This window comes from Lynx canadensis, chromosome C2 (assembly GCF_007474595.2).
Source record: "Lynx canadensis isolate LIC74 chromosome C2, mLynCan4.pri.v2, whole genome shotgun sequence".
In the NCBI taxonomy this organism is placed as follows: Eukaryota; Metazoa; Chordata; class Mammalia; order Carnivora; family Felidae; genus Lynx; species Lynx canadensis.
Genome location: NC_044311.2, coordinates 36,222,514 through 36,237,147, shown reverse-complemented (window position 1 = coordinate 36,237,147; position 14,634 = coordinate 36,222,514). Strand labels below are relative to the sequence as shown.

Genomic DNA, 14,634 nt, shown 5'->3' with positions numbered 1-14,634 from the left:
TCCCTGCTTTTGTCTTGGTATATGTTCCAGTAACCTTATCCTAGGATACGGTTTTGCCTGTTTTAGTGCTCAGTCAATATCTAGAGGACAAATGAATAGATACCCTATGTTTCTCCCCAGCACGTACCACGGTTGAGTGAAAATTTTCATACCTTTATCTGTTTAGAGTTGATGTTCCCACTGAACTATAAACTATATGAGGTCACAGATTATGTTGTTTTGCCCTATACAGGACCGCATACATAGCAGATGCTCAATAAATACATTGAATGAGTATGTGAGTGAGGGAGAGGATGAGCTCTGAGATTTGGGTGGGTTGGTGGAGTAAACCCTTGGAGAAGGGTTTGGTTGTCCTCCTTGGAGTTTCCTAAAACCAGTGGCAACAATAGCTGACATTCAGAGAGAGAGAGAGAGAGAGAGAGAGAGCGCTATCCTGTTGATTTTGTTTCTCTGGAGAGCCCTGACTAATATAGCACAGTTATGGAGTAGAGTGATCAGCATGGTGGCAGAGGTCTGAGTGCGCTATCACAAAGGCTCTGCTAAGACAGGAAAGATGGCCTTTGATCTCATTGCATGGGAGTCCTTCGGGCACATGAACCCCTTCCTGGTGTCAGATCAGGCCCCACAAGAACAACACTTCCCTGGCCTGGCACATTCCAGGAAACATGGTTTTCACAAGTCCCCAAGCTTTGAGGGGTACTGGTAGAGGCATGGAATTGTTCATTCAGCAAATGTGCATTGAACACCCTTTATGAGATGAATCTTGTTCTAGGAATACAGTCATGAAGGATGCAGGTTTACAAGACCCTTTGGTGTATCATGGTTGGGAGAATAGACAGTAAGGAAATGGAGGTAAGTTGTGTGAAGACAGTGAGGCATTGTGTTGGCTTCTTGAGGCACTAATGTTAGGTGATGAGTATGTTCTAGGTAGAGGAAAGAGCTAGGGCAGATGGGTGCAGAAAGGAGAGTGATGGGGTTGAGCCTGGAGAGCATGTCAGGGTGTTCTGTGGTGAGCCTGGACTGTGGTGGGCTGGGGCCCTGAACAGGTAGGGCCTGTAGGCCACAGAAAAGAGCTTAGACTTATTCTGAGTGGGAAGAAAAATCTTTGGAGGGGGGGTGTTGAGGAGGGGAACATTGTGATTTTGTTTATAACGGAATACAATGTCCATTTGATGCAGTTGTCCGAATGAAAGCTGATAGTAGCCTGGAATGGGAGGCAAAGGGAGCCTGGAATGGGAGACACACGTGGGCAAAGGTGGGGAACACTTTGGAGGTAGAGGTGAGATGAATTGCTGATGAATGCTAGGGGAGGGGTACAAAAGGAGGAATGGATTCAGGGAAGATGCCGTGATCTCGTAGGAAGTGGTGATTCTGCTGTCTTTGAAATCAGCAGTGGTACCTGCTGCATAGGGGTCAAAACTGATAGGTTTTGAGCTGAGACATTACCTGGTCACTCCCTTCAATTCTTCTGAACATTGGACGAATATCCTCTGACCTCCTCTTTAGCTGTCCCACCAGCTGGACCAGAAGCATATCTGAAAGCTCATCAGATCACTGAGGAAGCACGAGGCTCTTGTCTACTTCTCTTGTCTTCAGCCTTGCCTGCCCTTCAGGACACCTCTGCCTCTCAGGGCAGAAATGCCCCCTTAGTCACTGGGTCTCACAAGTGCTGGGTGCAGGTCACTGCATGCCCCTGGGTAAGTGTGGGCAGGTGCCGCTAGACATGCCCAGAGTGCTAGGCTCCTCAATCTTGTGCCCTTGCTCATGCTGCTCTTGGGCCTGGAAGACCTTCCCCCTCTTCTGAGGACTATTGTTACTCACCCTTGGAGGCTTTCCTTGGCAGCCCCTCCCATCCCATGCCTCTCCTCTGTGTGCTCACAGCCTCGTGGTTAAAGTTAATGTCCCTCTCTTTAAGGGTCATCCTTCACGAGGGGGTGAATACCTGAGGGCAGGGACCATGTCTTACTTATATTTCCAGCACCTAGCCCAAGGGGCTCTGTCATTGTTTGAAATGGTACGGCAAGATGAATCCATCGCTGGCCACAGAAGTGTGGGCTGGGAAGAGAAACTTGCCTTTTCCAGAAGTGTCTGGCTTCTCTTTCACAGACAATACTTCAGGCACCAGCAGAACAATAATAGACTCCAGCTTTATCTTCGTTTCCCTGATTAGGAAGACCTAGTTTTGAGTTAAGGTTGTAAATGAGGTGCTGTGACTGTTTCATGAATAAAAGACCTAAATTTGCTTGAACTTGGGTGATAAGTATTTTACATTTAAGACATGTTTGGCATTATGTTCAAAGCTGAATATATCAGATGTTCTATAATACAGGCTCAGTGTTAGGCTAAAATCAAATGTGTTCACACTAATGGGAAAAAGTCTAGGGGCTCTAATCACAGCTTGTGATTCAGCATGATTGACAGTGTTTCCATTTTTTAAAGTCCCTGTTTTTCATGTGGAATGAATGACTCCTTTTTCGTTTTGTTCCTGTAATAGGAAACGTTCTCATTGTGGAAGGAAATCTCTACAAGCAGCCCATTAAATAGTAAAATGTTACTGCTGTGCCTGAGTGAAATTATCATCCGGGGGAAGCATCAGCTTTGCAGGTGTACAATACCCAGAGTGGGTTTTCTCAAACTGCCGAGCTTGGGGGCAGCTTTTCATCATCTGGGGGGACACACATTCAACATCATTGTCCCACCTCTCCTCTAAATGAAACCTTGCTTTGCATGTGAGTTGGGCCTCTTCTGGATGTTGGCTGTGGAAACTCACTCCATCTACTTCAAGTGAGAAAGAATTTGCAAGAATTTCAGGATGTGTTGCTGAATTCAGTGTTAGAGATAAAGCCAGGAAGTGGGACCAGAGCTGGCCTGGAGTGTTATCCTGAGCTGGGAATCTTTACTTTGTGTCATTTATTCATGTTGCTCTTCGTTCTTCTGTCTTGCTGTGGCCCAGCCTTCTTCTTTCCCAGTTCTCATGGTGGTCTCATGGTCACCACCATCAGATACCCAGAAAGAGTCTGACTTCTTCCCCAAATGCAATGCCCTTCCCTAGACCAGTCCATGGTAGGTAGGGGGTGGTTTGTATCATCACACCAAACTTCTGCTGCAACCATATGGGTGGCGGAGGAAGTCTCAATTTCTAGAAAGGCATTACATTGCTAGGGAGAGCTCAGATTCATGCCATAAATGGATAACAAGCTCAGTGACTTCTGCCATGTTGAAATTCAAATTCTGACAATGAAACCCGTAAATACCTACTTATGAAAAGGGGATTATGACGGACAGAGATCATGTATTTCTGATTCCATGTGGAGCTGTGACCAGACCTACCTAGATGCTTGCCACCTCATTCTTAGACCTTGTACTGTTGATTTAATTTTGGGGACATCACCTCTTCCTCCAAACCCAGTCCCCTTTTCCCTCCTTGGACTGGATCCTCACTAGGTAGTATTCACCATAAACCAGGAGCTTCCAGCCACAATGATGAAACTGCTGTCCATCAAAAACATTGCTTCTGTACATTACCTCTCAGCCTACTAGCAACCCCATCTTACAGAAGTGGAATTGAGGCTCATACAGATTGAGCAATTTGCTAAGGCCATGTAGACAGGATGAATGGAAACAGGACTGGCATCCCCATATTTCTTGTTCTAAAGCCTTTATTGATTTCATAACACCACGCTAGTCCCTTCACATAGCAACACATCTCGAGATGAGGTTGTCAGCAAGGATAAAGCAGAAATGATAGACAAGAAAACGGGCCCAGAATGTCTGCATCTGAGAAAGGTTGTACAAATAATATGGGTGAATCTGATATCTTCTAGGATTCTTGGCTTCTAGGACCTTGGATTGGCTTAGAATGTGTTCCAGGCCTTGTGGGAGCTCATAGCCCTCCTCAGGATGTTGTGCATTTCCAGGGGGCTTATGTGCCCATTGTCTCCTTGTCACTCAGGTTCTTGGGCCTCTGGATACTTTCTCCATGTGGCACAACATTGACATGGACATGGAAACACATTTCTTAGGTAATGTCAGACTTTAAATCAAACCTATTCACGCTAATGTGAATGTAGTTGCCTTCCTGGAGGATTTGGAGGTACGTAGAAGATGGGTTTCCATCCAGTGACACAGATAGTGTAGGGTTTGACATTAGCCACTCCTACACTTAAACTATCTGTGGTCATCATATCCAGGGACATTTCCACTCATTCTTCACCCCACAGAGTCCCCTCACCCCTTACCATCTGCCCCTCTCTCCCTTTCCTATCCCCTCTTGAGTTTCAGAGTAAAACACACGGTCCTCCCATTTTCTCATGGTTAGTAGCTGCTGGATGCAAACCCTCTTGTTATTCCCAACCCCTCTATAGTCCCTGAGTGGAACTGGAGCCTTAGTCTGTGGGACACCTGCTTCTCTATCTCTGTCTCTGGGGCTACTGTCTCTGTTCTCCACAGGTCCACCTGGAGTTGCAGCCTATTTGCAGCTGCTCATGTCAGTATGTGCTGTTGGAAGTCATTTTTTTCTGACTGTGGTAGGTTGGTCTTCCCTGCCCAGAGCCTTCAGCACAACCATCCTTGAAGAGAGAGGAAAGATAATTTCCTCCAGGTGGAGAGCCATGAAAAGGGATGGTGGTAGGGCTGGGCCCAGAAAGGAACAGCAAAGAGTGGGGCAGAGGCAGTGTTGTTTTGGTGACGTGGGATGGAAAGTGATGCAGGGCTAAGGTGATGCAGGGCTTTGGTAGCCTGGAAGAGGGCTCCAAGTTTCTTGCAGGGGATAGTGGGAGGGCATGTCTTTATCTCTTTGGCCATGTGTGAAAGGTAGGGGTTGGTCTTTAAACATTTCTATGTCTTAGTCCTAAGTATAGTGTGTGGTTCATAGAAGCAAATGGCAAATATGTGCTGAATAAATGTGTAGGCATAGAAACAGGTTTTCTCAACTATGAAAAGGAATTAAGGCACTAGAGAGTAGGTGGATCCAAGAGGCCACTTTATAAATGCTGAAGTCCTACTCTGTAGACATCTACCTCAAAGTCAGCTCTGGGGTTCAGACAGGCTAGCTCATGCTGCCCACCAGGCAGTCCCTGGGGCTGAATTTGATAGAGCCTATGGGATCTGGACTAGTGAGCCCCAACCTGCAAGCCCCATTGAGGGAAGAGTTAGCTTACTTTAGTCATCCTTGCATTTCTGGCCCCAGCACACAGAAGGCCTCAAGAGTTGAAACGTGCCCAAAAAGAAACCCTTCCAAATGGAGACCCTTTTGGCCACTGGGTGGCGCCATTGTTCCAGCCAAAGACCACAGAGCCTGTTGGGGAGCCCACATGCTTGGAACTTTGAGTTGAATCCAAACTCCTCCAACGTATCTGTCAGGTTCTAATCTCAATGCAGTAATACATTCTAATCCCATAACAAGGGGATTAACAACACCACTGTAGCTAATTTGAATTGAGAAAATCTGTTTCAGAAAGCAAATTCCAAGACATTTCCTTCACTCAGCTGGCTAAGAAGGGCTAGGCATGTTGGAAGGAGTAGTTTCTGCACAAATTGGCAAATCAGCTTGCAGACTGAGCTTCTCACACAGCTCACTGCGGTGCCGATTTACAGAACTGTGGAGCTCACCAAGCACCCCAGCCCCTGTGCCATCTTGGTGTCTGACAGAAAAGGAGCTAAGGACAAAGAGAAAATGTCTCCTGCATAAATTCCCAAGAATTCTTCTGTTGCACCAAGGTCTTGATGTAGGACACCTCTACCCTTCTCCACATATTCATAACTTACCCTTTCTTCAAGGTCCAGTTGCCAGGAGGCTTTTTTTGTGTGCCATCTCCTGTCCCAAGGACAAAGACCTCTGAATTCTGGAAATGCTTTTGACCCAGTGAGCACTGAGGGATGTGAGTGTGATCCACCTTTTTCAGTACTGTTGTTTCTCGACTCCTCACTGAGGTGGTAATTCCTTTGAGGGCAAGCTCAATACTTTGAGCTTGTTGTGTTCCCTGCACACAGCAAGCGCTTGGTAGATATTTGTGAGTGTTGAAGAGCAAACAAAGTAAAACGTTGCTCCATATTCAAAGGGCTGGGAGATGTTTAATAGCAACACATAAAAAGAGAGTTTTGTGGGTCATTACTCTTCTCAGATAGCTGTAGATTATGATTTTAGATCATAATCTATAAATTAGCAGCATGAATTTGTATTAATATTACTGTAAATAACAATAAGAATAGGTACATTTATTGAGTGCCTGATATATAATAGTCACTGTGGTATGCATTTTACATATGTATTTCAATAGTTTTTCAAAATCTCTAAGAGGCATTATTCCCAGGTTTCCCATGGGAAAAGTAAGGTTTAGGAAGATAAAGTCACCTGCTAAAGTTTCTAAATTATTGCCAGCCAATCTTTGCAGGGTTGGCTGGGTTTGGAAAACCCAAACACCTACCATAGGTGCCAAGTCCCACAGTCCTTATGAGACTCCTAACGACTCATATCCTTAGGCCATGCATAGCTACACAGATCTGACTCTGGAAGGGCTCAAGGGCATGGAGAGCAATGTGCCTGGAGGAGTCATCTGGTGGGTGGCCAGAAGCAGTGTATCTTGGGAACCTTGATTGAAGTGAATCCCTCAATTGTCCTTCAGTAAAAACAGACAAGGCTTGAAGGACAATGTATTTGCCCAGAACACATACAAAGAAGAGATATCATTGCCTATTTGGTATGATTTAGAGGTCACCTGGGAGACTTCCCTGCCCTGAATTATTTCCCTCTCTGGCCTGTTTTGGTCTCCCAAATATTGCTATTAGTTCTTATTTTCCTTGAATTTAAAGTGTTTTGCAGTCTCTCAACATTGTCCATGATCTATCAAACCTGTCAAGGAATGAGTTAAGAGCCATATGGAAGGAGGATGGGTGCCTGGAAGTGGCAGGGGGTTGGGTGAGCTTTGGCTCTTCCCTCCTGCCTTCATGGCTGGGGATGAGGCCAACAGGCAGGCAGAAAGCCACTGACAGGGCCCCTGTAAGGCAAGGAGAGTCCAGATTTTGGATTTGGATCACAAAGTCTTTCGGACCTTGCTTTACACCTGTCCTCTTTACCTTGGCTCCCCAAGGCTGCCACTCCTACAGCTGGAGTCCCAGATGCCATGGGTTGTTAAGCAAGCATAGCAGGTGTTGGCAGCAACAAGAGATGGAGGGGGGAAGACAAATCTTTAGCAGAATCTTCATTCAGCTGAAGATGCCTGAAATGGAAATACATTTCTGGGAAAAGAAATCTCTGGTTGACACTGAACATTTCCTTTGTGAGAAAAAAGAGAAAAGGGCCTCACTATTTGCTTGCATGAGCTGTAGGAAGCCCCCCGTTTTTCTCTGATGCTGGAAATTCCTTCTGCAGAGGAGAAGTCTTTCATCTTACTATTAAAAACTAAGTTAAGGTTTCAAACCTTTGACAGAGTAAATTCCTGATAGCCCTTTCTCCTGAGAGTCTATTGCCATGGTAGAGAAGAACAAAAGGATTGAAATGTGAGAAATCTGAGCACCTGGGGAGAGTAGGCAGGTGTGACAAGGCAGGCTGAGTCCTCAGGGACTTCTTTGCACTTTGCTGATTTCATGAGAGTATTGTGAGTTGGCTTCCTTTATGCAGGTCTAAAGTGTATGCATTTGACTGACTAGGCGGTAGCCTTGATTGTCTAGTAGTTTTCTGGGTTATTTTTCTAGAGTGGCTCCAAAGTTGTTTGGCTTTAGAGAGCCATACAGAATTTCTCTTCACTGGGCTGTGGGAGACTGCTTTGGATTCTGTGTCTCCCTCTCTTTCTCTGTCCCTCCCCTTCTCGTGCTCTCTTTCTCTCTCCCCTCTCTCAATTAATAAACATTAAAAAAATTCTTTAAAAACAAGAAACTGGCTGTGGTTTGGTTTGCTACTGCTTTGGCTAATAAGGTTTTACCTGTGCCAAGTGGACCATAGAGAATGACCCCTTTGGAGCGTTATATCCATGTTTTCATAATATTCAGGATGAGTGAGAAGAAGCTCCACAGATTCCTTAATTTCCTGAATTTGGTTGTCCAACCCCCCATATCTGCATAGATTTCCTGGGAGGTCTTCTCTACCGTCATTGCTGTGACCAAGGGCTCTGTGTCATCCCTGAACACCTCTATGACAGCATGAACCTTGTGTCTGAGCAGGACTGAGCAGCCTGGTTCCAGCAGATCCTTGTCTACAAAGGAAAGAATGCTGATGTAGAGTTCTGAGCCCACAGGTGTGGACATAATGGCATGATTGTCATCAATGATCTCTTCCAACATTCCTACTGACATTGGGGTCCCTCTCGGATCATCCACCTTTGATCTTTCCTCCTCTCGCTTTTCTTCTAAAGGCTTCATTTGTTCCTGGTTTCTAATGAATTCTTCCTCCATGAGAAGATAGTCTTTAATTCTCTCTAACTTTGGTAATTTTAACAGGCACTGACTGTGAGGTGTCACCAGTGGCAGCTTGCTGGCAGCATCTGGTCCCTTTGTTTTCTTCTTTTTCCCCACTCTAGTTGGTGCAGGAGGTTTGTATTTCTTTTTCTTGTCCTTGTCATCCTTCTTGCCACCTCCAGGGCCATGATCACCACTCTGACTTTGACCCATCTTGCTTCAGCTGCTCTAAATGCTGCTGCTGGAAGTCTTTCAATTTTTTTAAAAATGTTTTTTCATTGTTTTGAGAGGCAGAGACAGAGTGAGAGTGGGGGAGGGGCAGAGAAAGAGGGAGACACAGAATCCAAAGCAGGCTCCAGGCTCTGAGCTGTCAGCACAGAGCCCAAGCCCCCTGCGAGGCTCAAACCCACAAACCATGAGATCATGACTTGAGCCAAAGTCAGAAGCTTAACTGGCTGAGCCACCCAGGCACTCCTAAAAGTGGGTATTTTTAACATAAAATGTAGTGAAGTCAATTGAGAAACTGTTAGAACTGGTAGCAAGTTAGGAAGTCTGAATGCTGAGGAATAAACCCATCAAAAGACTATGTGACAGAGGTTTGAAATAACCAACATACATACCATGTTTCTAGATGAGAGTACATGATATCTTAAAGGTGACAATTCTCCTCAAATTATTTTACAGATTCAATAATCCACATTCACTGTTAGTGTGAGATTTGTTGCAACCTCATTATTGGAAAGAGATTTGGCAGTATCTACCATATCACACCTTTTGACCTAGCAATTCCATGTTTAGGAAAATCTCCTCTGGCAATACTTAAATGAGCACAAGGTTCATTGCAATAGTTTATGTTACTAGAGAATTGGAAGCCATTTAGTGGTTCTTCAATAGGGAATGATTGCATCATGGAATGCAATGTAATGGCGAATAAAACTTCTGTCAATCTGTGCGTATTGACAGGGAGATTTTTTAAGACATTAAGTCACAGAATAATATATAGAGTATGATTCCTATTATGTGGAAAACACTATGTGTATGTGAATGAAGAAATGAGCCTGAAAGTCCTATAATTCTCCTGGGAACCAGGGCAAGATTAAATAGGGACTTAATTTTTTTCAAATGAAAGAATACTGTATTTTTTAATGTGAAAAAAAAGTGAAAAGTAGCAGAGACATATATTTTTATAGGAACAATCCCAATACAATTTTGATATATAATTGTTCCAAAATTTGATTCTTAAGTGATATTACTGATTTCATGAAAATAGCATAGTCATCAAGTAAAAGCCCAAATGAGATTATTCATTCCATTTTTTCTTGATTTATGGCTCAGTATTTAAAATATAGCTTTTAGGCATGATCATTGAATATTGATTTTTCCATTTTCTTATTCTTTTAGATTAATTTCCCTATTCACGTAAAAATCAATGCTTGGGTGACTTATTAAAGTTTTATATTCTTTAATATTCCTTGATCCTTCCATAGTTTTTTTTTCTTTTTACATAAATAATCTTTAATACATTCTTGATTTTCACATTTCACTTTACATCCGGTTTGGATGGATTTGTTTGTAACCGCTCAGCTGTGTCACAACACCCATGAGTCTTTGTGTTAGCAGATGAAGCTCACACTCAGGATTTGAGGGCATTGATGCAAAATCTGTCCCCACTGTCCTTATGGAGTCACTGATGAGTCTCTCAGGTTTGTCACAGTGGGTGTTCAGGGGTTCCCTCCTGCCTCAGACTTTCCTTCTTTTTTGCCATCTTCTATAGCATCGCACCCTTCCTGGAAGTGCTGCTGGAAAACTTTGAGTTGTGCGACTTGCAGGAAATACAGAGCATTCAGGGCCTTCCAGGGAACCCCACAAGACAAGCAAACCTTTTTCTTCCTAGTGTCAGTGGCATTTTCTAGCATTACTTTGACGGGATATTGTGATACTTATCTGTTCTCCAGGAAGGAGTAAGTGGGAAGGAAAGAAGGCCAAAAGAGGGAAAGCACACCTCCTTATGCCACAGCCCACAAAATGTAAAGCAAAGATGAATGGGCATTTGCCAGACTGAAGGGGAGGATGGTGGTCCAGGCAGAGAAGATTGCTACAGAAAGGGAACCATTTAGGGAGGCCACAAGCATGCTAGGGCCGCCCCTCTCATCCCACCTCCCCTTCCTTCAACAAAAGGCTCAGCAAAGCCTGTCAGGGGTTACCTTGTCAAAGGCTGTAGATCTCGAATTCACAGTTTCTCTCTTTGCCTCAGTTTCTTCATCTATAAAATGGGGAAAATGCTCGTATCTCACAGGGTTATAATGAGGATTTTTTGTAAAGTGCTAAAAACAAGGCCTGGTGAGCAATAAAGGCCATATATGTGTATGAGTTATTATTATGAACAATCTGTGGCCTTGAATTTTTTTGCCATTTCCTCACGAGTTACCTGTTTTTAAATTTTCTTTAGAAAAATTTTTTTTCAGTTCACGGAGAGAAAAGAACCTGTCAACTTAGTACATTTGAACAACAAAGTGGTTTTATTTCAGAAACAGTCCCTATTATGCTGTCCTGGTCAAAAGCTTTTTGGCAGTTCTTTTTCACTTGGGTTCATCTGATCCGATAAAAGATTGACTGGCCTCTGAGCACATGTTCTTTTTGCTGGTTTTTCCTCTTTTTGGAAAAATCAATGGCAGCTGGCTATCAGTGGGCCTCTGGGTGCCCCATGTAAGCTGTTGAAAAACTGTTTAGTACAGAGGAAGCTGTGCTTTAGGCCTATTGTTCCCCATAATGTCTAGCCTCTTGCCTCTGTGCACCCTGGTGGACCTGGATGGGTAGGATGGTGGAGAAGTGTAGCCTGCCAGCGGGGGTGTGCTGCTAAACTGGCTCCAGGGGGATGGGGCTTTGATTTTTGGCATTGCTGACTACTGTAGTATAAATCCTCCTGCTACGGCCGATCTCAGACTGCCCATATGAGGTCATTGAATGCAGGGTTGGGAAGAGATGTGAACAGCCAGTCATGGATGGAACAGAAGAAATCTTACTCCTACAGCAAGGTTGAGAATGTTCCTGTGGGGATTTCTATCCCAGCAGGGAATTCTGGAGGGACTAGAAGAGAATTAACATTTGCTGAGCATCTTCTGAGTACATTGTGAACTAGGTGCTTTGCAGACATTATCTCATTTGATCTTTGTAGTGACATCATGAGTCAGCTAACTTCAGCCCCATGTTCACCTGAGGAGGGGAGCCTCAGAGCTGTGAAGCAACTTGCCCAAGGTGACACAGTGGAGGAGCAGGGACTGAGACCAGTACTGGTGAAGCATAATGATTCCTGGGATTGAAGTAGCAGAGAATAGCACTAATGGAAAAAATTATAGGTAATTCTCTATGGGTGAATCCATTTTAACTTCACTCCATCACTCTGACATAAAAATCATGGCTTTAAGGCCTGGGAGGAGCCTTTATTTAGCTCAATATCTCATCAAGAGGATGAGGCAAGTGAACGAGAACAGCTTAATTTTAGCATAAAATAGGGATAATATGAGCACATGTGTTCTTATAGTTAGGAAGGTGCTCTGTGTTCTTGGGAGAAACAGGCTGGGAAGGGTAATTTTACTTTCCCAGGGCCCTGCCATCCAGGGCAAGAGGCAAGGGCATTAGTGTCCTAATTTGGGGAAAACAGAGTAATTCCTGGAACCAGAATTACAAATGAGCCCATGGAAGGATGTGCATCCTTTCTTCTCCATTAGGCCTTTCCTATGGGCTCCAGGAACATGGACTCAAACCCAAGGAGGGGAACACTGCTTGAGGATACTGATGACTTTACACCCACAGGTAGACCATTTAGCTCAGGCACATGCCCCACGGTCTCTACCCAAGGAGAGGTGCCTTTGTGAATAGTCCTTGGCATTGCGGTACTTCCTGGTTTGGCTGTCACTTCTGTGCACAGGGGATAGGGAAAGCTCTCACATTCTTCTCATATTTCAGCCTTTGCCTATTAGGGAGGTATTGAGGAGGGACATTTCAAACCCACTCTCCATCCTGCTTTGATTTCCTCTGCTAGTGTGATTAATTAGCACCTGGGTCAGAGGGGTCATGTTAGTAGGGTCAGGGCCACCATGTCTTAGAGGGCCTGTAGGCATGCTTCTCTGTCACATCCTGTGTCCAAAGGCAGTGGGTCCCTCTCTGCCCGTGGCCCATGTGCAAGCTCACTTGGGCAGAGCTGGCTTGCTCAGCTTCTGGCCACCACGATCTTTTCTGCACTTCGGACCATTAAGTCGGTAAGAACATTCTAATGGTGGAGACATAAAATAGCTGCTCGAATTGAAATGAATAGAATTAGTTTTTTTTTCCCCTACCATAATACGTCCCAGGGGTGTTTCCTATATTCCTTTATTTATTTTTTTAAAATATTTTTATTTTTTAAAATGTTTATTTTTGAGAGAGAGAGCACACACATGAGTTGGGGAATGGCGGAGGGAATGGGGGAGAGAGGATCTGAAGCAGGCTCTGTGCTGACAGCAGAGAGCTTGATGCAGGGCTCAAAATCACGAACTGTGAGATCATGACGTGAGTCAAAGTCGGACACTCAACTGACTGAGCCATCCAGGCGCCTCTCCTATGCTCCTTTAAAATCTGCTATTGTGCTATATAAGGTTCATTCACTCATTCATTCTTTCATGCACTTATCAACGGATATCTGTATGTTCGGACTCTGCTGAACTCAAAGATCTTGGAGGCAGGGCTCTTGACTCTTCTCTTGGGTCCCCCACAGGCCTTACTCTTAGCCAGTTACACAGGAATACTTGGCAAAGAGTTACAGCATATTCTGGTCTTCAGACTCTGGGGTCCCTTGGAGTTTACCCCATCCTCCCAGGGGGTTTCATATTCCCAGAGGCTTTGAATCTATAATGCCAGGTCATGTATACTTCCCTCCTTACCCACGACAGACAGAATATTGGATTATGAATCTCTGGGATTTCAAAAGATTCAGGCTTAATGACCCAGCTCTGGTTTATGTCTATGAAAGTCAGGGAACCTTAGTGAAGCCAGTCAGCAGAGAAGACTGGGAGATCCACGGAAAAATGGGGACTCAGAGTGGGAGGGGGAGGAGGAAAGTTGGGGAGGAGCCAGCAGCAGGGCTGTCTGTCCTCCTGGCTGACCTCAGGGTCTGAGCTAATGCAGCAATAATGGGCCAGGCGAGTCAGGTCTCAATGATGGATGGGCCTCTCTGTCTCCATGGACAGAGCACGGAGCTGGGGGCTTTCCCAGATGAAGCCAGAAGTCATTTTCCCTTCCAATGAAAGGGCAACTTGTTCATGTGGAAAGGAGAATTATCTGCATGTGAAATCTTCAGTTTCTTGAGACAGAAGGCCAGAAATGGTTGCCTGGGCAATCTCCATAGCCCAGGCTGATCTGAGGAGAGCCACAGGCTTGGAAGCCCACAGACTTGAGTTCAAACTCTGGCCTGGCCACTCTGTGGTTTTGTGACCCTGGATAAACAAATAACCTCTCTGAACCTCTGTTGCCTTTTCTTTAAAATGGGGGCAAGATCACCTTTCTGGATTGTTGTGAGGACTATATAAGGTGCTATTGTTTAAAGGCCTAGCACACAGCAGGCACTTCATAAATGCAGATCTTCCTCTTCTCATCCTTAACATTTATTTCTGTGGTAATTGGTCTTCAAAGATGGCTTCCCATGAGTAAGACCTCCTGACATCCACATCTAGAATCTGGGCTAGGTGTGACTGGCACTTGACTAGCAGAGTGCAGTGGAAGTAATACCGTGTGATTTCTAAGGCTAGGTTACCAGAAGCCAGAGACTTGCGGCTTCCCTTGGGCCTCCTGAAGGGCTTGCTCTTGGGTTGCAGGCTCTCAGAACCCAGCTGCCATCATTATATGGAGAGGATATATATGTAGTTGCTCCAGATGACAGCTCCAGCTGAACTCCTAGGCAAAGCCAGCATCAACTGTCAGCCATGTGAATGAGTTATCTTGTACATCTGGCATAGTCAAGCCTTCAGATGGCTCTAACCCTAGCCACTGTGTGAGAGACCCCAAGTGAGAGCTATGCAGTCAACCCTTAACGTTTATTTATTTTTGAGACAGAGAGAGACAGAGCATGAACGGGGGAGGGTCAGAGAGAGGGAGACACAGAATCCGAAACAGGCTCCAGGCTCTGAGCCATCAGCACAGAGCCCGACGCGGGGCTCGAACTCACTGACCACGAGATCATGACCTGAGCCAAAGTCGGCCACCCAACCG

The 14,634-nt window shown here is 44.9% G+C and overlaps 1 protein-coding gene across 1 annotated transcript; it reads right to left on the bottom strand.

Annotated features, from left to right (window-relative positions):
• Window positions 1-5,491: 5,491 nt before the first annotated feature.
• Window positions 5,492-8,614, bottom strand: LOC115522818 (26S proteasome regulatory subunit 4-like). The gene is given in 4 exon segments (XM_032594578.1): window positions 5,492-5,705; window positions 7,868-7,957; window positions 7,959-8,049; window positions 8,052-8,614. Coding segments are annotated over 4 exon segments (948 nt in total). The 5' UTR covers window positions 8,605-8,614.
• Between the last annotated feature and the right edge of the window lie 6,020 nt (window positions 8,615-14,634).